At 33.2% G+C, this 24,522-nt stretch overlaps 2 protein-coding genes across 2 annotated transcripts; both read right to left on the bottom strand.

Annotated features, from left to right (window-relative positions):
• Positions 1 to 506: 506 nt before the first annotated feature.
• Positions 507 to 11,026, bottom strand: LOC125853463 (DNA (cytosine-5)-methyltransferase 1-like). The gene is made up of 21 exons (XM_049533153.1): positions 10,733 to 11,026; positions 8,218 to 8,258; positions 8,023 to 8,119; positions 5,429 to 5,536; positions 5,224 to 5,343; positions 4,741 to 4,840; positions 4,232 to 4,404; positions 3,880 to 3,945; positions 3,540 to 3,806; positions 3,327 to 3,385; positions 3,177 to 3,243; positions 2,758 to 3,087; positions 2,603 to 2,671; positions 2,436 to 2,522; positions 2,239 to 2,326; positions 2,044 to 2,132; positions 1,855 to 1,959; positions 1,732 to 1,775; positions 1,563 to 1,632; positions 1,364 to 1,467; positions 507 to 937 (listed from the first exon to the last, which is right to left on the bottom strand). Exons 1-21 carry the CDS (start codon positions 11,024 to 11,026, stop codon positions 763 to 765), a joined length of 2,553 nt encoding a protein of 850 aa, XP_049389110.1. The 3' UTR covers positions 507 to 762.
• Positions 11,027 to 12,898: 1,872 nt separating this feature from the next.
• On the bottom strand, positions 12,899 to 15,600 carry LOC125846298 (xanthotoxin 5-hydroxylase CYP82C4-like; the record flags this gene model as incomplete). Its single annotated transcript, XM_049525686.1, has 2 exons — positions 12,899 to 13,561; positions 14,644 to 15,600. Coding segments are annotated over 2 exons (1,590 nt in total), but the record flags the coding sequence as incomplete, so codon positions are not given.
• Between the last annotated feature and the right edge of the window lie 8,922 nt (positions 15,601 to 24,522).

The raw sequence follows: 24,522 nt of genomic DNA, 5'->3' as shown, positions 1-24,522 counted from the left end.
CACCCCCTACCAGCCCCCACCCCAAAAAAAAAAAAAGTTTGTTTTTAAAAAATATTTTCAATTTCAACAATTATTTTCTACTCTAGTAAAAATAAAAGAAATTTTTCAAAAACATTTTTCATTCATAAATCAAACACTAAAAATCTTTTTTGGAAAATATTTTCTACTCACCAACCAAACATGAGAGAATAAGTCAAAAATCAACTTGTTTTCCAAGAAAACATTTTCTAGGAAAACATTTTCCATGGAAAACATTTTCCTTCATACCAAACACACCCTAAATGTTTCTGCAAATTGATGATCATTTTTCTTGGATTTGTGTCTGCAAAAATTCTTAGTTCTCTCTGTCTCAGATGAAATAGAGGTTGTTTGGTTCATGGGATGATATCATATGCAGAATAAAACAATTCCATTCAAGATTATTATCCTTATCCAACCAAACAACATCTTAATAATATTCCAACTTGAAGGTAAGAGATTTGCCATAAACAAAATTGAGCACAATTAAATAAGCAAGAAATAGGCTTTGCAAACAAGATAAATAATCAAAATCTAACCATTGTAATACAATGGTTATCATTTAGACCAAAAACAGTTGAGCTGTCGATCCAATGTATGCATATAAAAACTTCTCCATTGGCCTAAATTAGCAACTAACCAAAATATAATGTTAATGCAGAACTTGCATTGCAACAAACTAATGAATGATTGAAATTGGAAATAATCAGTGGAGGTGAATAGCTTGATCTAATGTTCAGATAATTAAAGCTTATCTAGAGATTCTTCATTGGAGACCAGTTCCTCTAGATATGGAAAATTAGGTGGCAATGTCAGTAATGGTAGATCTCGCGACGACAATCCTTTCAATGCCAATGCTAAAGAATACCCTAAAGCCCGGGCAACTGGTACAGCAACTGCATTTCCAACTTGTATGTACCTAAGAACACAAAACATGAACTCAGATCCTGTAAAATAAAGAGTGCTACGTTTCTATATATAACGAGAAAACATGTCAATCTCTGCAAATTACACTCTTCATGACATATTCAGATTGAATTTGTCAAGAATGACAAAATTACATGTTGATGCAGCAGAAGTTTCATAGTTGCACGGACTCTCACTTTTGATGCCACCCCCGTGTTGGATTCACCAAAAATACACTACTTTTGGCGAATTCAACACAAGCAAAGATTATATTCTACTTTACGAACCATTAAAAAAAACATGCATGATCAGTAGTTAGACCTTATAAGAAATGCAAATAAGAGTAAACTGATTGTGTTTTTTTTTTATGGAAAGGATCAGTAAATAACATCATACAAATGCACACATAAAGTGGTCACTATTTTGATTCAGATGTTACCTTTCTTTTATTGGTCCAGTCAATTTGTAGTAATCAGGGAAACCTTGCAGCCTTGCGTTTTCACGGATAGTGAGCACTCTGTCCTGCACTGGATGTAATATAGCCTGAAAGGGGCTCAAAAGCAACGAAGAGTATGAGACTAAACCAAGTGAAGACGCACAAGGTGTAATTTTGAGACAACTTGCAAAGGCAAAGGCACCTGATTGTGGGGCTCGGCTCTTGTAACGACTGTTGAAACGATTTCATCCCACCATAAACGACCAAATGGCCTGCATAATTTCAAATATGATGACAACAAAAGACCAATTATGATGGATCAGGGGTAGTAGTGCAAGATAAATCAAATTAGGAAAACATCGTATCATTACTTTTGTGAAGTACCACGAACAAAAGTCATTGCATAGTCAGGAACCTGTGAAGTTGCAGAACTATAAGAAGCAGACACAGAAACAGCCATCAAAATGACACGTAGCACAATAAGCAAATCTTACCAAAGGCTTCCCCGATGTAAGTTTTACTCTTTCCACATCTGGATCCCATTCAACAACATTGTCAGCACGAACACGAACCCCAGGCAAGTCCCTGAAGTTTGCACCCTGTAATTATTGAAGAAGGAATCAACAACCCCATAGATATACTCATGTTCTACCACAAATAGCAGGTCACAACAGGTGTAATACCTTTCGTTTGGGAATTTGAGATACACGCTGATAGTCATCTTCGTTACACTGAAGGGGACGATGATCATACAAAACAGTACCCAACGTACCTATGATATAGGAATGCAATCATAATGAATTAGTAAAATACTGAATTATTTTCAGGTAATACCAAGATGCATATTTCCAAGACTAAATAATCATAAACAAACTCACCATCCCTCCTTGATCTTATGAACCGCTGAAAGTCAGATTTTGGCTCATCAGTATATGGCATTTCGTCCCTTGGTTCATTATTTTCCACCTAAAATTCAAAATTATTTGCGTAAATACAGGAACACAAAGCCATAATAAGTATATGTTTAACTAACTGGTAGTCTGTCTTTCGAGCAACTTTAATGTTTATTACATACAGGAGGAAGATCTGAAAGTGCATCCTCAAGAAGAAGTTCTCTCTTTAGCTTGACCTGCAGGCCCTCTTCGAAATCTACTGCATTTAACTGTATTCAAATTCAAAAACATATTCAGCCAACAGCAACATGAAAGAGTATGCAGTATTTTAACGAATTCGGTAGACTACCTCAAATTCTGTGGGGATGCCACCCCTCACAATGACATTATGTGTGGGCAACGGATATTGTGGCAATTTCTGCAAGACAGGGAGAGATTTTAAGTTGAGCAGTGAGCACATAGAAGAACAAGAAAAGGAATATTTAAGCATAATTGTTTCTTTACCTCTGAAGGAAGAGCACCCCACATGAAGACACGCATACGAAATTGTGGAAGTCCATATGCCCCAGCAACCATCATTCCCATCCGTGCTTGGTAGTTCATTCCAACAAGTCTGCTCAGTGCATATCTTCCAAGGTAACCATGTGCAAACCTGAGCAAGTCCACCACATTTTCCATTAACACGAACCTTGGCTTCAAGAACTCCACAATGCTCATGAATACTTCAAGCTGTTTATTTTTCGGATCTTGTAATGGATTCGCTGAGTTCCTAAAACGATTAAAGCCACTTATTCCCTGGCAAGGAGGTCCCCCACAGATGACGTCTACTTCCCCCTAGTATATAACCAATAAAAAAGTTCAAACCAAAGAATTGCAAATACGTATTGTGGAGATCCAAATCTAAACAAAAGGAGGGAACTTACAGGTAATGGCAAAACACTTCTTTTAAAGCCCTTGGTCACAAAGTCCTTTATTTTGTTTTGGCAGCCACTATAGAAAAATGTCAATCATTAGATAAATGTATTAATGAAAAACATGGCCTCACAATATGTTGCTTGGTTTGAAATTCATACTCTAAGCCTTCAATCGGCTCCCAAGTGTCTTCATCCGGGCCATAACCCTTCCAACGTACCTAGTCATAAGCAGTAAGTGATATGAGGAACAACCAGAAAACCCAATAACTTATCTACGAAGTCTTGAATTGTTCACTGCAGTAGCCTATATAATATATACCTAAGAGTTAGCAGTAAAGTAGGCAAAAACTTCCAAACACGGTGAACAAATACCTTAAAGTAAAGGCCTGGTTTTTTTATTTCGTTTGGGTCTCCATAACAAACTTCCAAGATCTCTTCCACTTCAAAAATTTCACCTTCATCATCGTCACCAGATCCCCCATCATCATCTGCACGATCATCGTCATTTTCTACATCCTCATCTCCTACTTTCAGTAAAGGATGTGCCGCGGTATTGCTTTTCAACAAGGAGCAGGATGCACAAAGCTGCTCCCACTCCTTCAAAAGCAATAAGAAATCTTCTGCAGATTCATTCCTTACCTGCACAAACACAATTTATTCATTTAAAGAATAAAAAGAAGAAAGATAATCATAATGCCTTATCAATCATTACCTCAGTTTCTGGGTGGTTCACTTTTAAACTATCACAAGCATATCGATTTAGGTCAACAGTCCATTTCTGCAGTCAAGAAATAAAAAGTGCTAAGACAAGAAAGTAAAATAAATAGAAGTATCCTTTTATGAAAGCTTAAACTTTTAGATGAAGTAGTCACACAATTTGACATGTTGGCCATCAGTAAAGTAGCCGCACATGTGCAAGGGTGTATTGATTACACATCCAAGTAAATAAAACTGTCTTATTTCTAATAGTTTAAATTTTTTGATGAAGTGGAGACACAATTCAACAAAAACAAACATAAGATTGGAAAAAGGACAAGAAAACCATATTGGATAATAGGACATACAGTGACAAGTTTAACACCGCAAACATCAGCACCCAAGCACAGCCCAGTGGACATTCCACCACAACCAGAATAGAGATCCAAGAGCTTCTTTTCTTGCTTCTGTTCATTGACTTCCACAACATCACTGTCGATTGATATGGTAGAATCTGATTCACTATTAGGACTTGAAACATCTACAAAAATAGCAGTCTTTGTAATCTATATATTCTGAGAAATATCTCATGTCTTCAATACAAAGGGAAATGCTTACAACAACAATTATTTTCTAAAAGCTATTTATAATAGATTAATTATAGGGTCAACAAATTAAATAGTGTTCTGCAATGAAAGTTTGGTTAAATTGTTACATGTTAAAATTTGATAACAATGTCGTAAGTATTGATTGGAGGGGTGCAAAAAGAATTGAGACATTTGTAAAGAAGTTATTTTGCTGTCAAATTTAACATATTTTAAGAAAATAATTGACTTTAGTTACTATGTTAATGAGAAATATACTTGAAAAAAATTACCTGATGGTAAACTAATAAATGACGAGAATGGGACAAGGTACTTCATGTCATAGTAATAGTCACATTCTGATCTCAAACTTTCCTTAAATTGTAAGCTTACCTACAAATAATATCCAACGCGCATTAGTGTTGCTTGTTAAAGCCAAGAGAATCAAAGTATCTTCTTAGCAAGTGTAACAATATGGCACTTAAGCTAACTCATCCCCAAAAAATAGCTCCTCAGATAAGAATTGCACAAGACCCTATAACAAACCATCAATTCAACCTTAACTGATAGGACTCCAGACCCCTCTAACACACACACCCCTCCCCAACACCCCCAAAGCCCAACTAGAGCATGCAATTTAATATGGGGGTCATGAAAAGATCTAGACTAATACCATGAGAAGATGATTGCTAAGAGCATATAAGCAAACCACCAATTCATTCAGGAACCAATGCAAAACTCTAACGAACTCTAACATTAAGTAAAAACCGACATACATTTGAGGATATTGGAACAATCTTGATTTTATTTACAAGGCAATCAAGAGGGTTGTCATCCTTAATATCTGATAAGAATACACGCTTGTTGTCGATAAACTGGTCATGAGCTTTAATTACCTGATGAAAGAACAAAGGTTAGATACAACTTTTTTTAAAAGTGTTGATGAGAAGAACTAGCTTTCATAAGTTAGGTATTTCTTACAGTATCCTTGGCTCTATAAAACCACTGAGCAGTAAAATACTTCACATCATCAACACCTTGAAAAAACTCAACAATCTTGCATATGTAATCATCTTCACCATCTGCAGCCTATTCAATTAAAAGAAAGAAACAAGATCATCATATGGATTCATCAAATGATCATATACCTATAATTAGGAAGAATTGTTAAGGAGGTTTGATGCATGTACTTCTGGATGTTTTCCTACTTTAAGGTATTATATGTATCCATAATCTATCTGTTAGTACCCTTTTAGTCTACCAACAATTTTATGCATGGAAATTAATCAGTAGCTATTAATTATGTTTTTCTGTTTTCTATGTAATAGGTTCTGTAACAGTGTTTTCCTGTAGCAGTTGTTTTCTCTGTAGTAGTAGTTATTAGAAGTTATTAGCAGTAAGGAGGTTATTTTTCCACTTTCTCATTTCAGTAGTAGTGGGAAGTTATTTCCTTGTTATTAGGTGGGTGGTTAATCACCAATGTTGTATTTAAGTTATTTGAATTCAATGGAAAATGGGAGCAGAAAATTAGTCAAGTTTTTGAGTACTTCAAACTCAAGAGATCGCAGGTTCTCTCTTAACGAACCAGCACCATAAGTAGAAAAAAGAAAACTTCAGAATTTATCTTGCAGCGTCCCATAACTAGATCCATAACCGGGGACCATAACAACTTGGTATTAGAGCCGGAGTTTATGGGAGACCAAATTCAACATCAACTAGCACAATTAGTGAATTTGTTCCAAGAAGAACGTGCAGCCAATTTAGCCAGACATGAAGCAACAAATGCTCGCTTGGATGCACTGACACAGGATTTAGTAAATTCTAAGGTCGATTCTAATTCAATTGAACATATCAGTCAGAATCGCGGTTGGAAGGGTAAAAACAGAGTGGCAGGGGGGTCAGGATCAGAAATAGGTGGAAGTTTCATCATTCCTCAACATACAAAATTGGATTTCCCACGATTTAATGGCCAAGAGGACCCTTTGGGATGGTTGAACAGGTGTGAACACTTTTTTCGACACCAACAAACACTGGAAGAAGAAAAGGTTGGACTTGCTTCTTTTCATTTGGAGGGCAATGCACAACTTTGGTTTCTTCAATTAGAGACAGATCTGCCTCAACTATCTTGGAATGACTTCAAACGTCATTGTAACCTTCATTTTGGGCCACCAATCAGAAGTCAGAAATTGGGAGAATTGGCTAAGCTACGCCAGATCAGGTCTGTGGCAGATTACCAAGAAACATTTGAGCAGTTAATTTCGCAAGCTGGTACACTTACGCAGTCACAAAAAATTGAACTTTATATCAGTGGTCTTACTGATTATATAGCAACTGAGGTTGAGTTGCATAATCCTCCAGATTTGGCTACGGCGATGAGTTTATCCCGACTTTATGAACGCAAGGAACAACCCATTTGTTAGCAATTGTTAGATGCTTGCAAATTAAAGACAGCAGATTTCTCACCTCAACAACATGTCAAATTTGTGAAGAAACTGACCAGATCTGAAATGGAGGAAAGATGACTTAAGGGACTTCGTTTCAACTGTGATGAACCATTCACTCGAGGTCACCAGTGCAAGAAGTTATTCTGGATTGATTTCATTAACAATGAAGAAGAATTACTTTCCACACTTAGCGCTTAAGGACAAGAGCGATTTGAAGGGGAATAATGTTAGTACCCTTTTAGTCTACCAACAATTTTATGCATGGAAATTAAATCAGTAGCTATTAATTATGTTTTTCTGTTTTCTCTGTAATAGGTTCTGTAACAGTGTTTTCCTGTAGCAGTTGTTTTCTCTGTAGAAGTAGTTATTAGAAGTTATTAGCAGTAAGGAGATTATTTTTCCACTTTCTCATTTCAGTAGTAGTGGGAAGTTATTTCCTTGTTATTAGGTGGGTGGCTAATCACCAATGTTGTATTTAAGTTATTTGAATTCAATGGAAAAGGGGAGCAGAAAATTAGTCAAGTTTTTGAGTACTTCAAACTCAAGAGATCGCAAGTTCTCTCTTAACGAACCAGCACCATAGGTAGAAAAAAGAAAACTTCATAATTTATCTTGCAGCGTCCCATAACTAGATCCATAACCGGGGACCATAACACTATCCCAAGAGTTTAAGAGATAATCAAATAATTCTTCTTTATTTTCAAGGACTACTTGTGGAAGGAAAAGCTCTTTTGCAAGAAATTAGATTTATCAAAATGGTAAAGAAAAATCAATTAAATTCTAGAAAATCCAAGAGAAAGAACAAGATGGATCTAGTACACATTATTCTTCCTTTGTCTCAATTTGTTTGTCTAGTTTTGACTTGAGACGAAGTTTAAAAAAGACTTTAAAATTTTGTAGTCCTATACTAAAGATATGTAAAATGTATCAAAATACCCTTTAATTATGTGGTCTTAAACATGCCACAAGGAAAACTAGAATTAAGAAGTTGTCAAAAAAGGAAAGAGACAATTTTTCAAACAGACTAAAACGGAAAGTAAGATAAACAAAATGAAACAAAGAGAATATATTTTAAAGGGATGTCAATTCAAAACTGAAAGACTAACTATACTTGAGCACCGTAGAATTCACCTTTACATACGCATCATCCCCAAGTTTATAAACATTTTCAATCAATGCTTGTGCAAAATGGCACTTGGCCTGAATTAATTGGTTGGAATCATCTTGGCTGCACAAAGTACAAAATATATAGCATAAAGATCAAATGGCACCAACATAAACTAGATGAAGCTAATTGAGAGGAGAAAATCTATAGTGCAAACTTACCAATTTAAGCTCATAGATGTACCATTTACATTCACCTTATCCTGTTCATTGGCAAAATAATGAAATATAATATAAGTATGAAATAACAACAAATACAACAACAAGAATATTACAAAACAGCCCATGGGCACCAAGAATATCACTATGCTAACTAAATTTTATGTTAGAAAGAACCCATAGGCGAAGAGACACTAATCAGCCAGCAAACAAAACACCAAGTTTATATTGCATTGATCTCCAAGACTTAAGCATGCCTCAAAAGGGTCTTTTAATGACAAAAGTACAAGTAAACTTACATATTCAATATTTTCAAACATTACAAGCTTAATTTAAAATGTTCAATCAAAATGAAGAATATTAACTTATTTATTTAGTTAAGCAATTTGTAAAGGTTCAAAAAACAATAAATTATCTTCTCACTAAACAATTAAGTAGGCAATGGACTTCATAGCATATTCTAGAAGGATGAATGGAAAGGGAATTCAACTCTAATGGATGATTACTTTAACCCTCTCTAAAATACTTGAGACTCAATCCCTCCTCTCACTACACAAAGAGCAACAACTAGAACATGTTGTTTAGAGGATATGTTCATAATTGGGTGAATGACGACAACCTAGTTAGCCTACTTGCTAGATTAGATAATCATATAGTAAATGAACATGTAGTTGACAAACTAAAGTGAAGCAATACAAACAAAGTAATATCTATAAAAGCAAGCTACACATACGAATGCGTGCTCACAATGAAATCATTGTTCTTGGAAGCTCTCGAAAACAAAGATACCAATAAAGGACAAATGCTTTCAGCAAGACAACACTCTATGAAACTTGTTTGAGCCAGGACAACCTTAGCAGAAAGGACATACAAATCGTTTGTAGATGTTATGCATGAGTGACCAAAAATTAGAAACCAAAATTCAGCTCCTACTCCATTGTGTAGTTGTTCCAGATTGATAGTATATGTTCTCAACTTCTGGACTCAATGAAGTCATGCCATGTTGGTGAGGGTTCTCACCTTGTAATCTCCTACTCCTAACCCAATTTTTTTTAAAAGAAAAAAGGTCATGAAGAAAGCATTTGAATACCAAAGTTCTTGTTATTGATCCCTCTTAACTTCTCATTTAAGGCAAGATATTTTAATCCAAACCGCTTATGCTACTTCAACTAATTTCACAAGATATGTGTCATCTCCCTCTAGCAACATGTATCAAGTAACTCTATAAACCAAGACTAGAACAAATGAAAAGAAATCACTTGATATTTTAAAACAAGATATCTTGTATGTCTATTTTATTGGTTTATACAATCTATCCCCCGTAAATTCACCTAATAGTTCTTTTTTATTTTGTTAGCTCCTTGATCTTAGCATGGTCTGTCAAGCAATGACATAATAAATTATAGTTCAAATCTAAGGCATTTGTTTATTAAAACAAAAATACTCAAGACTATCTGGATTTTGTTTTACATGTTCCTATTAATACTACTAACAGCTCTCTGGGGTGTATTTTTGCTCTATTATTTGTTATAATGCTACAAAATAAGTATTGTAATAACATACTTCACTAATATATCATATTAATACAACAACACTCTTAGGTGTAGTTTTGCTCTTTTGTTTAAAAATACTATGACAGTGTTTATAAGTTTCTCTTTAGTGTTATTAAAAGCAGAAAATACAAAACAGCTCTGACAGTGGTTGCAGCATTAAGCACAAAAAAGTGGATTTTATTGAGGAAAGGCACAAATGGAAAAAACATACAAACATATATATATATATATAAACATGAACAACAAATATACAAAAAAAAACAGCAAAATATCAATGATTTAGTATTTCCTCTTCACAAAATGCTCATTCACAAGGAAAACTATGTCGATGACAACACTAAATCACACATTAAGCAAAGTAGTGTAATACAAAACAGTATGATGCAGTAAAACTTTATAATGTATCGATGAGGCCAATTCTCCCTAACTTCATTATAAACATGAATAACAAATATAACAAAAAAATTAATTGTTTTAACCATAAAGTAAAATATCAATGATTTAACATAGCCTATACAAGAAATACTCATTCACAAGGAAAAAGATGATAACAACACCAAAACGCACATTAAGCAAGGCAAAGTGTTGAAGCATTGTTTTAGAGGTTAATTGCACTTTAAGCTCATTCACAAGGAAAAATATGTCACAAAAAAAAAAATTAGGCAAAAAAAAATATATTACTATCTCCATTTCAAAAAGAATGAACTCCTTTGCTTTTTAGTCTGTTTCAAAAAGAATGAACTTTTTCTTTTTTTGGTAATATTTTAATTTCAGTTTTACACATAACATGTTTTAAGGCCACAAGTTTAAAGGACAATTTTGTACATTTGACATAACTTTAATTTAAAAACGCAAAATTCAAAAGTCTTCTTTATTTTCTTAAACTTCGTGTCAAATCAAACTAGACAATTATTTGTGAAACGGAGTTAATAATACAGAACAATATAGTGCAATGTAAAGCAAACCTTTATAAGATATCGATGAGGCCATTTCTCCCTAGCTTCACTCTCCGGCACAGTTTCACCGTAAAACGCACACTCTTGTTCCTCATTAGCCTGCACAACAACTCTTCTCACCTCTTTCTGATCAAACGATTCACCGTTCAAACTATCAGCTACAATCTCCTCATCCTCTACAAACTCATCATCGTCCCGAAAACCTTCAGCTACTTCATCCACAGCGCTTTCCACTACTTCTACTGCATGTCGTTTAGAAGACTCCGATAATTCCGCCGGAGAAGCTTTCCGTTTGCTCGACATTGCTGGGTAAGGGGTTAGAGGGTGGTGAATACGAAAAGCGTGAGATATTAAGAGGGGAATAAATATATATGGAGAGATTTTTTTGGGGAGTTGGGTAAAAATTTTGAAAAAATCGTGGTTAAGGCGGGAATCCGGAATTGAAGGCATTTTTTCGAAAGTGGATTGGATTTTATAGCGTCACGTCCCGTTAGTGATTGATTAGTGGGGTATGTATGAAATTTTTTTTAAAATAAAAATAATTATTTTGTATTTGATTTAGAAAAAAAAAAGTGGTAAAATTCATTTTTTTTTATATCTGTCATCTAGTGAAATGATTTAAAGTCGATGGAAAATGGTTTTGGCTAGTGAAATGATATAAAGCCAATGGGAAATGGTTCTGGCTAGTGATATTGTGTGGATGGGAAATAGTTTCGGTAGGGGCTTGATAATTATGATTTTATGCATTTTGATTATTATGTTGGACTTACTTGTCAACTGTGATTGATGCACTTGTTATGTGTGCTTGATCTTATTGACATTGAGATTGACTTAATTGAATCGTGTTGGCAATTGAATTGTGATTATTGAGCCTTGTGAGTTATATATTGTAGAACTGTTAGGTTGGGCTGATTTCTCTGTAGGTTGTAGTTTGAGGAGGTTCGGTTGGGATGAAAAGGGTAGTCGATTTCTAGCTAGTTGCTTTGTTCAGTAGGTTTCCTGTTAGGTAACGTGTTGTTGGAACTCACCCATTGATCTACACTTGTGTAGGTTCGGAGCCTGGTTATGTGTGATCGTTTTTGTTGTCCTACATATCAAGGCTTATCCAAGGACTATTGAGAGGTAGTTGTTTGTTATCCTAGCGGGCTCTCTTTTCCTTTTATGTTATGCTTTGTTGTATTTGAGAACAAACGCATTGAGACTATGTAATTATTTCAATTCTGTACTTTTTGGTATTAGAGGCATGTACATATGACAACCAGGTTTTGGGGTGTTAACAGAATGAATAAGTTTTAAGCTTTTTTGTGCTTGTTTCATCTTTCCACTTTTCTTTTGTTTTGTTCGGTTGAGGTTGACTTGTCTTGGTGGGAATAGGCAAGTGGTCATCACGTTCAATTTTGGGTCGTGACAAATGATATCAGAGCCCTAGGTTAATAGATCTCACGTGTCTACAAGCCAAGTCTAAGTAGAGAGTGTGAATTAGTAGCATCTGGTGAGCGCTTCATTGCTTTGCGTGGCAAGACATTTTTCGAATTGATATGGTTCTTTTTATCTTTTTAAAAACTCTTAGAGTCGCTCCAGTTTCCCTTTCCTTTATTAGAGTGTGATATGGTTCTGTGGAATTTTGCGCCGGTCACGGTCCTAAATTAGATCGTGACAGTAGTAAATATAACAGTTTTATTGACATGACACTAAATTGTGTTTGTATACTATTAGCGACTCGTGTTTAGGGACGAAAGATTGACGAATATTGTTTCGTCATAAAGAACTTTTTGTGACGAAATATAATTTTAAAGTGATAATATAATTCATCACTGATAATGAATTTTTTTTGTAGCGTCTTTTCACAACAACATATAGCACGGTTTATATCATTTGTGTACATTTTTATGCCTTTAAGCAATGATTGTTAATCATATATTTTGAAGTATTTTAATAATAGAAAAATTGAGACTAAGAGTTCTTTCTTCATAATCTAAATAAAAAACATTAAAATCTTACTATCAAATACAATGAAGGAATCAGTGACTTATCCCAAAATTTAACATTTTGATTTTGACACTTAGCTTCAAACTTTGTTATCTTTTTAGTCTGACAAAATAGTAAACACACTGACACTGCATAGGCATTACTTATTTGATAGTATTAAGCATACAATAGGCCCTCAGGCCTCAACTTATCACACCCAACCTGCATATTCTTTGTTCAAAGATTTTGGTAGAGTTCCACAGCCAGTCTTGGAGAAACAAATGGTTGAAGAGGCTTCACTTTAGGTAAGGCAATGCCTAAGCCCTCACTTAAATCTATTGGTTCCTCTCTTGTCGTTGATATATTGAATCCATGAAGTAATTTTGCTAGCGTCAAATGCACTACTTGACTTCCAAACGTCAAACCAGGGCACATTCTTCTTCCAGAGCTAAATGGAATATATTCAAAATTTTGTCCTCTAAAATTAAACTCTGAATGTTCCTTCAAGAACCACCTCTCTGGTTTAAACTCATTCGGATCTTCCCAAATTCTCGAGTCTCGTTGAAGCTTCCACAAGTTAACAATCAAACGAGTTCCCTTTTTAATATGATAATTACCAACATAACAGTCTTCGATGGCCTCTCGAGGCCCTGCCAAAGGACCGGGTGGGTAGAGACGTAAGGTTTCTTTTACTATGGCTTGCAAATAAGGAAGGTTTTTGATATCGGATTCTTCAACCCATCTATTTCTTCCTACATGCTCATCTAGCTCATCCTGGGCTAATTTCAATGAGCGGGTGTCATTTATAAGCATAGATAGTGCCCATATTAATGTCTCTGCAGTGCTCTCTGAGGCTGTCATGATAAGTATCTGCGCAAGTAACATTCTTGTCATGACGGACTAAATCGAAAGTGTGCAAGATAGATTAGGATAAGAAAATATAAACTTTTAATTCTTAGTATAATTTTAGGTTAAATTACATAGAGCATATAGTGGTAGTCAGTTAACTTTATCATTGTTCAATATAATTATGTCTGCAAAAAATATTTTTCCTTGTTGATTAGGTGAAAAATTATAAATAGAAAAAAAGAATTAATATTTTGGTAAATAAAATTATTAAGGTCAATCATATTTCTTTATTTTGTTCCTTCCATCATTCCTCACTTTTATGAATTATGATACGCCATATCTGATTCGATGGTGAGTGAAGTAAATTTTTTTCTTCAATTTATTAGAATGGCGTGTTTCATGCCATTAATGAACTTGAAAACAAGAGGGATTTGCTTTATTTATATAAATAAACGTAATGTTGTACACGAAATAATTTTTCAATGGGTGAAAAGTATAGGATATTTGTAACAAATACTTACTCTATTCGTTTTTAGTTGTCATAATTTTCATTTTAGAATAAACCATAATGTCGTTATCCCATTTTACTTGTCCATTTTGAAAAATCAAGAAAAGACAATTTTCTTACCTATTATTTCCTCAATTAATAAATTTTGAAAAAGGTAAAACATCTTTAATGAGTAAATTGATTTTGGAATTCTATCAATTAATAGTAGTAAAAGAGTAAACTCAATACGACAATTATTATTTTCTTAATAAGTGTATCAAGTAAAAAATGGACAAGTAAATAGGAACAGAGAAAGTATGAATTTTGACTAATATTTTAAGATGTATTTTTTCATCAAGATGAAAAAAATTGCAATTCATAGTATTTTTGGTATAATTTTTTAAAAATATCTAAAATTTTATATTTAAAAATCAAAAAAATGAAATCTAATTTAACTTTAAAAATTAATGAATTTGACTCTAAAAAAACGCAACATAACAACTAAAAAGGAACGGAGAGAATAACAACTTTAAGCTCAGATTGAGGCATCCAATTATATTCATGACATGGGCCATGGCTATAAGTAACCAAAGCAGTTGAGATAAAGATGGCTTACCAAAGCTGTTGCCTTGATAATGGCATTACGGTCGTATCCAGACTCCATTGTTTCCTCAGGAAGAGTAGAAAGCATCACATCAAAAAAATCAGATTGGTCTGATCCACTAGAATTTGAATCACAATCTTTTCTTTTCTCTATATGTTGTTTTAACCAGCTATCCAACACACTATCAACTTCTTTATTAGTCTGTTTCATTGATTTAATGTATCCACCAATATCCATCCATTCAATCGACGGAATTGCATCAGAAAAAACAAAAGTCCCACCGAGGTACAACACTTTCTTTATTGACTCCTTGAAATTCATCTCCGCCTCAAAACATCCAGTAAATCGCTTCCCAACAAGCATTCTGATGATTATATTGAACGTTATGTTCTCAAACCAACTACTTAAGTTCACTTCACTATTATTATTACTACTACAATTTGAGTACAAGTCTTTTATAGAGCAATTCACTTCTGATGTACGGACGTGCTTTAGCTTCTCAAGACGACTGTTGGTTAAGAGTTCAACAGTTACCATTTTACGAATATCACGCCAGTATTGTCCGTAAGGGGCTAAAGCAAAAATTGCTCCATTGTAGCCTAAGTACTTGCTTAATGCCATGCTTGGTCGACTAGCAAATATTTTATCATTGCCAGCTGTGAAGCAATTTTTAACCATTTCCCAACTGCTGACAACAAGAGCTGGATGGGATCCCAGCTGCAGTTGAAAAATGGGTCCATATTTATCTGTCATGAGTCCAAGGATTCGACAAACAGGAAGATTGCCACTAAGAAGATAGAGGTGACCTATAAAGGGCAACGCACCTGGAGCTTTAGGTGCAACAGTTTCTCTGTTTCTAGTTTTGTATTTGCAAGCAACAAAAAGGGCTAACAACCAAGCAATTGATAGTGCTAAGAGTTCAGAAAGAAAATACATGTTGATTATATGGTAGCTAAGTAGTGGACTGAAATTTTAGAAGCTATTGAGGTTACTACGAGAGGAGAGTAGATAGTGGGTATTTATAATTGAACTGCGGTGTTAGAAACACTGTGTTTTTCTTTTTTGGGGCGGCGAGAGGGGGTGGGGTTGTAAAATTAAAAGACCACACATACAGTGAGATTTTATGTATGATTTTCTTTTATATAAAATAAGTAGTGTAATATTTATCACGGTTGTGATACAGTGATAAGTATTCCTTCATCATTAACAAGAGGTTTCGATTTCAGTACAAAAAAAGAAAAAATGTTGTAACTTCATATGACAATGAAAAATTGATATAGTTTGATAAGTAAATGTAAGCTTTTAGTTTAGCTATAATAATATTTCTACTAAAAATAAGGTATTCTTCTTCTTACCTTCTCTCACATGAGTTATTATTTCTACTAAATATATAAAAGAACGATTGAACATTTCATTCATAAAATTGTGGACAAACTTAATGTCAAAAAATAGATATAAGTTTGAAGAAGGACCCAAAGTGCACCAATATTACAAACATAGGAGATTATTTGTGCTTCATGTAAATAATAAGAAATGGACTTTGAATTTTAATCCAAAGATAAAGAATTATTTAGGGCTTTTTCTCGTTTGAAACAATTCAGATTTTATTTTATGTGGCTTAAAATTAAAAGATGTACAATCTGGGGACAGCGACCTGTAGTCCTATACGGACTTAGGGGTGTGCATGACCGGGTTGGTTCGGATTTTTCAAATATCAAACCAAACTATTTGTGTAAAATTTTTAAATTTATAAACCAAACCAAACTAATAAATTCGGATTTTTTCGAGTTTTTTCAACCTCGAGTTGGTTCGGAATTTTCAAATACCAAACTAAACCATTGTGTCGAATTTTTTAATTTATAAATCAAACCAAACTAATAAACCTCAGATTTTTTCAGATTTTTGAATTTTTTCGGTAAAGTTTGCATACAAACATATAATTAACTTGTGCTCCAAATATTTCTTTTGTCCAACCAAAATACAATTATCTAAGGTGTTTCTTAAAAAATAACACAAAATATGAGATGGGTGATGACACTAAAATATTCAATAAAAAATAATAATGAAATCATCATATAAAATAAATATTGCAAAGTCATAATGAAATGATCATAATTTAAAAGTACTAAATCATGCTAAAATAAGTTTAATAAGTATTAGTTACATTACTAAATATTTAAGAAAAATTAAAATTAGATTATGTATTTTAATTGTTTAAACCAATGTAAATCTAAAGAACAAATATTCAATATTATTGTCATTCTTAGTGTTGAATTGATTTTATTTTTGCATTATTATTAATTTGATTTTGATTTAAGTTTTATTATAATTATCAACATCTATGAACTATAATCTTTATTGGACCATTCCGAATTCTAAGTTTTAAACTTGAAATAATAGATTAAAAGATAAAAACTATGAAATAGTATAAGAAATATTTTAAAATTATATCAACGTAAATATTTTTATGTATAAAATAAATTTTTAAAATTACATATATAATGTCGGGTTGATTTTTTTTAGTTAAAACCAAACCAATCCAAATGTAGTCGGGTTTTTTTTTCCAATACCAAACCAAGTCAAACCAAATCACTAGTTGAGTTTTTTGTTTGATTTGACTCGATTTGCGGTTTGATTCGGTTTTCGGTTCAATTTTGTACACCCCTATGTACGGTCTATAAAAACAAAAAAAATATTGAAAGCATGTTTTGAACTTAGGTATCTTCTTTGGAAAGATGGAAGAATGTAAATCACAAAACACACCATATTATTGTTATTAATTACTCCCTCCGTCCCATTTTATGTGAGCTACTTTGATTTGACACGGAGTTTAAGAAAGAAAGGAAGACTTTTAAAACTTGTAGTCTATAATGAATGATAGAAATTTGTGTGGCTGTAAATCATTTCATTAAGGGTAAAATAGACATTTTATAGTCAACTTGTTACTTTATATAGAAATGTGTCATTCTTTTTGGGACTAACTAAAAAGAAAAGTAAGTCACATAAATTGGGACAAAGGGAGCACTACATTAGCCATTCTACTGATCTAACTGAATCAAACCTTCATAAATCATATTCTTTAGTCAAGTTTATCGATGTATCAACACTTTGATAGTGTCTCATGGCCTTGGTTGCAACATTTAAATATATGAAAAATAAATTAATCATAAATAAAATTCAAAGAAACAAATATATTTTATTAATAAAATATTATGGGTACAAATCTATTTATTCCCTTGATTATTATCTCTTAAGATTTCCTCGTGATTCGAGAGTCATTAATGACATATTTCTCAAATTAGGATGATTCAGACTTTCTATAATTCGAGGGTCGTTAGTAGAGTTTTATCTCGAACTAGGATGATTTGGACTTGATATTCATAGAAGGATGTGTGGATCCTCTTGAAGTATTTGATTATCAAAAAGACTTTGATATCTCTAGATATAATTATTATTATATTCTGGTGTTTTGATGATCCTCACAAATGCAGGGACCTGGTCCTTGGCAGAGTACTTTCATCCAGATTCAAAGTGGTGCAAATCTGTAAAGTTAGCTTTACAGCTATCTTGTCAGGTTGGTTGGTGAGATGTGTAGAGTACTTCACCAAAAAGAAGGGCGAACGAAGTTGTTTGTTTAAGTGGTCGAAACTCTTGTTGGTAACTGATATATATATACACAACAATAAACAAACAACATTATTCATTCAAGAAGAGACAAAGCTAGCAAGTCTTTTTCAAGAACTCAAGCATCAAAGAACGCAGAAAGGGACATGGTCCCGAAAAGTCTGCGAACGAGAAAAGGACGAAAAGACAGTTGTCAAAAGGCTGCCAACTCTGATGTGGTTGGTGCACAACCTTTCATGACAACAGGCTTTCAGCCAATGGCCTTGTCCCAAGGGTTTGTGTCCACTTTGTTACTAGTCTTCTCTAAACACAAACCCAAGTTTTGGCAAACAAAGTTGTGAATTTTTGAAAATTCGTAAGCTAAAAAAGAAAAGGCCATCTTCAAGAAAGAACATTGCTCATGCTCAACAAAGGGACCTGATAAAGTGCTGAAACGTCTTTGTTGTATTTTGAGTTTTGTGTCTTATGTGCTTAAATTGTAAATCTATTCCTAAGCTATAAAGGAATTAGATCTTTTTCAATTCATACAAAAAGTCTAAATCAGTCAGGTTGAGTGGTTTAGTGGGCAACATTGTTGTTGCTTAGTCAAAGTCTAAATCGTCAAGAAGGTGGTGGTTTAGTGGGCAACCTGTGTGTTGCTTAGTTGAAGTCTAAGTTATCTAAGAGGTAGGTAGCTTAGTGGGAAATAATGTTATTGTTTAGTTGCTTTCTTTGTAGTAGATGTTCTACATAGAGGGGGAAGAGATTTAGTGTTAAATTCCTAGGTTGCAAGAGTTTGTAATCTGAATTGTTTCTCCGTTTGAGTGAAATGGAGTTTGGGTTGAAATCCTGTGAGGACAAGTCATGATTTTCACCGCCCTTGAGCAAGGGGGTTTCCACATAAAATTCTTGTGCAGATTTTACTTTCAGCCATTTACTTTCAGCATTTATTTCAGTTAGTGTTCTTGCTGAGTCAAGGGACCTGGTCTGTTGACGTATAATGGACGCGTACTACTTCTTTTGGTTACTTTTCTTACTGTGTCAAGGGACCCGGTCCATTGACTGTTAGTGGTCACGTATGTTCCAACATTTATAAATATCCCAGAGTTTATGGAATATTCGAAATCTTGATCTCTATAATACTGAAGTGTTATTTTGGAGCTGATTTGGAGTATTGATGATTTAACCAACTTCGAAAATTTAACAAGGGATAAGATCCCAAGAGACACTAAAGTGTCCGTACATGTCTAAAAGCTGCAACTATATATGTCAAGCATGTTGTGGTTGGTGCACGTCTTTTTAGAGTAGTATGCTCATAGTCAATGGCTTTGCTCCAAGGGTTTGTGTCTATCTTATATTAGTCTCTTCTAGAATGACATAAAAAAAGTTTTTGCATTCAAAACGTTCATTCACAAAGCAAAAACCATCTTCAAGGAAGAAAATTGTTCATACTCAATGAGAGACCTGATGGAATGGTGTAACGTCTTTTGTTGCATTTTGAGCTTTGTGTCTTGTGTTCATATATTGTAAATCTACTCCTAAGTTATAAATGATAGTAGATCAATTGCTTGTCTATGTCTTTAGGCTGAGTCGGATTAACTAGAGTTAGTTAGTCAAATCATCTATATTTTAGTCAAGCCTTATTTCATCATTGATTTGATGTTCTCTTGGGTAGAGTTTCCTAGGAGTGTCAACAAGAGTTAGTTGATGTATGGTTGCAGTAGAGTTGCCTCTTGTTTCTTCTCTTATCTTTGAGATTTGAATTGGTGGCTAAAGTTAGCCTTGTTGGATTCTTGAAGTCTAGATTAACTAGAGCTAGGTTGTTTTAATGGGTAATATAGTTATTGCTTAGAGTAATAGTGTTGTTACAATAAGGGAAAATGGATTACGAGTGTAATTCCTAGGTTACAAGAGTTTGTAATCTGAAGTTTTGCTCTGTTTGAGTGAAATGGAGTTAGGTTGAAATCCTGCGAGACAAGTCGTGATTTTCTCCGCCCTTGAGGAAGGAGGTTTCCATGTAGAATCTCATGTGTTTGATTTACTTTAAGTTATTTATTTTCTACATTGTTATTCTGTCAAAGGACCTGGTCCATTGATTGTTAGTAAACGCATACATTCTTTCAATTTGTATTAGAGTTGGCTCTTGATCTAGTTAACACCAAGAGAGAATCTTGTTTAAAAATGGCTGCTTCACTAAACTTGAAAGAGATACAGTAATCAACCAGACTACCTCGATTTAATGGTCAATTTTATAGTTGATAGAAAACTCACATGCACGATTATTTGATGGCTGATGACAATGAGCTTTGGGACATTATAGTTGATAGAGGCCACCAGAGTTGTTCCCAAAACTCCGCAACAATACAATGAGGCTGATAGAAAGAAGATCGTAAAGAACTACATAGCTAAGAAGTTATTAGTGGGTGGGATAGGAGCTAAAGAGTACTACAGAATCTCAGCTTGTGAATCTACTAAGGTGGGATTGTCTCAAAACGGCTCATGAAGGGACTGAGCAAGTGAAGGAATTAATGGTGGACATGTTTACTACCCAATATGAAAACTTCACGATGAGAGAAGGTGAATCCATCTAGGAAATTCAAACTATGTTCAACGCCATTACAAATGAGCTTAGGTTCTTGGGAGAACTCATTACTCCAAGTAAACAGGTCATATATTATAATTGTGATGGTTTTAAAAAATCTAATTTTTGTTATATATTATAAAATAACCAAAAATTGGAATGTATAATATTTTAAAAATAACCGACCAAATCGTACCATTGACACCCCTAGATACTATCCTACTTTTTTTTTTTTTTTACTTATTTTTAAATATTGTTAGCCTAAAATTAAACAAGTGCTTAAAAGCATCTTTTAACCTTTTCAAACACCTTCAAATTAATTTTTTTTAGCAAAAATCAAAACACCAAAAAATAAGTTAATTCAAACGAACACAATAGCAGTACAATGTAACATTCAACCAGTGGAAAAGGATACAAACATTTGATGGATAGTCTAGTTGAAACTATCATTGAGGAAAACACATTCTTATTTTCTTGTGTTTGCGTAGATAGCAAAATTTATGAAACTTTATCAGATGTTTTCAATTTTAATTGAGGCTCTACAAGATGTGCTCAATTTTAGTTAGGTTTCTTAAAGGATACGATAATCTAACCCTAGTTCATGAGTGTATAAAAAGTATTATATTCCCTTGAAATATCATCTAAAGAATATCATATAAATTCTTTGTATTTATAAAGATCAAAATCTGAATGTCCCATAAATTCTTGGTATATTCATAAAGAGGCCAAGATATGCCGAAGGTTTTGTGATAATCAAATACTTCAAGAAGATGCACAAATTTTTTCATGGAGATTAAGTACAAATGATCCTAATTAGAGAAATGTGTGACTATCGACAATCTTAAGAGAGAAGAATCAAGGGAGAAACATATTTCCTACCTATAATGTTTATCAATATAATTATGTTTTTTCATATTTTATTTGTAATTGCAATTTATTTCTATCACTTTAAATTTGTTGCAAACAAATTGGCATGCCCATGAGACAAAAGCTGCCCTTTATCTATCTTCTTTCAAAAATCAAATATGCAAATCTGCAACCACGAAACCACAAACGTGGAAGCTCCATTGTTATGGATATATACTTTAAGTCTCGTCTTTGAGTTTAATCAATTATACACTCCGACAAGCCTGAAGTAGGGGATATTTGTAGACATTGAAACTTTGGAGGACTCTACAAGTCAAGTTCAATTTCAGTTAGAATTATTAGAGCCTACTCCACCTTAAAGGCAATAAAAGCCTAGTTATGCCTTCGTAAAGTATAATATATTTCTTAAAGAGGCATCTCAAATATCTCATAAGACATCAAATACTATCTTTCTATAAAAAAATCTCAAATTCTTTGGTATTCTTCAAGATCAATATCTCATAGTTTATTTTCTACCACTTTAAAACTTGTTGCAAATAATTGTTTTAATAAAAAAAATAAAATTATTTTCTATAAAAAAAAAACAACAAGCCTTTTGAAAATAAGGAAAAATACTTCATTTAATGAAATAAGAAAAACAAGTGATATCGTCTCCTCCCACCCTCATAACCACCTTCCCATCACCAAAATACATTCCAACCCCACCCAAATGTACATGTGTTTGTTTTTGGCCGAACGCTAAATTTTTGTTACTTCTTTTTTCTCAATTTATATAAACTTTCTTTTTGGCAATTAAAACAAGAATAATATATTTATATACGGAACACAAACAAATATGTAAAACAAAAAAATACTTTACGTAAAGTTTCTTTTACGTACTATGGCTTTCATGCAAATTAAAAGACTTTCCGTTTAAAAAATAATAATCTACTTTTTAAAACAGAGCGAGTATATCTTAGTATTTGATGAACGGATTCTTCAACCAATCTGTCCTTATAATTGGTATAACATTTTCTTATTACATATTGTGTATGAAAAATAAAAAAAACATAGTGTGATAGTCAATTTTATCGGTTTTCACTGTTACATATATTGATTTATTTGGTTTTTTAAATCAAAGTTTATATTTACTCGTATTACTTGAAGAATACTACTGGAAGTTATAAGAGTTTTAAAGTCACCATTTTACGTATGATAAGTCAGATAATTAAAATAATAATAATAATAATAATAAGGCAGATAATTAATGTAACTCTCAAAAAAAAATGAAGATAAGATATTTGTTATTTCCCCTCAATGACATTATTGATAAAACCATGAAACACGTTTAAGAACAGAAAAAAATTATAAAATGTTTTTTTTAAAAAACAAGTAGATTTCGTGAAAAATATTACTTCCTTTGTTCCGTATTATGTGAGACGCTTACTTATTTATTTTATCCCAAAAAAATATCATCTTATTATAATTAGATAAATATATTTTTAGAATTTTTCTTTCTTATCCTTGATTTACAACCACATCAATATCTAAGAATTGTTTTAGATCACAAGTTTCAATTTTTTTTTTCGTAAACATCATATCAAGTCAAACGGTGTCATATAAAATAAAATGAAGAAAATATATTTAATAAAAGAACAAGTAGGTTTCGTGGAAAATGTTATATATGATTAAAAAAACAAGTAGATTTCGTGGAAAATATTATATTTGATAAAAGAACAAGTAGATTTCGTGAAAAATATTATATATTATTATATGTGATAAAAGAACAAGCATATTTCGTAAATACTTAATCATGGATTGATCCAACCACATAATGCATTTGTGGTGTCGGTGCAAGCACATGATCAATACCTTCTGCTGATTACTTTTAAGTGGTTATTAGTGAAAGGAACCCCACCTTTTGGCTAATCCTTCAAATTATTAGGAGTCTTTTATCATGATTTTACTTCTCCTACCATATGATCCTCCAATTATGTCACAATCCGAAATCGGATCGTGATGACGCCTACCACAACCTCCAAGCAGGTAAGCCAAAATCCAAAATTAAATTTGTGGAAGATAACAATTTAATAATAATTATGATAATAAGAAACAAGTGAAAAGAGGAATAAGAATACATAATAGGGCCTAGTATAGAACTATACATACGATACAAAATATACAAAAGAGGTCCAAAGGTGACAAAGAAAGACAAACTATACAACAAAACCAATCCCCGGAGCTAGTGTCACCAGTACAGGAGATACTAAGTACAGAAAGACTATATATACAAGAGAATGACTAATCAAAATACAAAATACAAGTCAGTCCAAAAGAAGGAAAACAACAAGTCTCCAAACTCCATGAGCTCACCACGATCCAAGTATGTGACAGTCACGGGAGAAACTGTTGTATTCCAAGTGTTTTGATAATCCTCACAAATGCAGGGACTCGGTCCCTGGTAGAATGCTCTCGTCCAGGTTCAAAATGATGTACAACTCTAAAGCTCTCTTGTGAGGTGGTTGGTGAGAAGGTCAGCGTACTTCACTAATAGAAATGGGTGAGGTTGTTTTTTCAGTGGTCAATAACTCTTGTTGGTGATTGATATAGTATTCAACAAAAAAAAACAACAATATAATTCATTCAAAAGAGCGAGTGAGTCTTTTCAAGAACTCAAGCATCAAAGAACACACACGGTAAGAGACGTGATAGACTATAGAAAAGCAATCTTGAAGTGCCGGTATTTTTGAATGCTTGTTGTGGTAAAATTGTAGGATTTGTTTCACATTCATAAAGAAACGTTTCAAAACCTTTGTGTGTATTAATTGTAAGAACACGGTTAGATTTAATTGTGTGTCTTA

This window comes from Solanum stenotomum, chromosome 1 (assembly GCF_019186545.1).
Source record: "Solanum stenotomum isolate F172 chromosome 1, ASM1918654v1, whole genome shotgun sequence".
Classification (NCBI taxonomy): Eukaryota; Viridiplantae; Streptophyta; class Magnoliopsida; order Solanales; family Solanaceae; genus Solanum; species Solanum stenotomum.
This window is presented reverse-complemented; position numbering and strand designations above follow the sequence as displayed.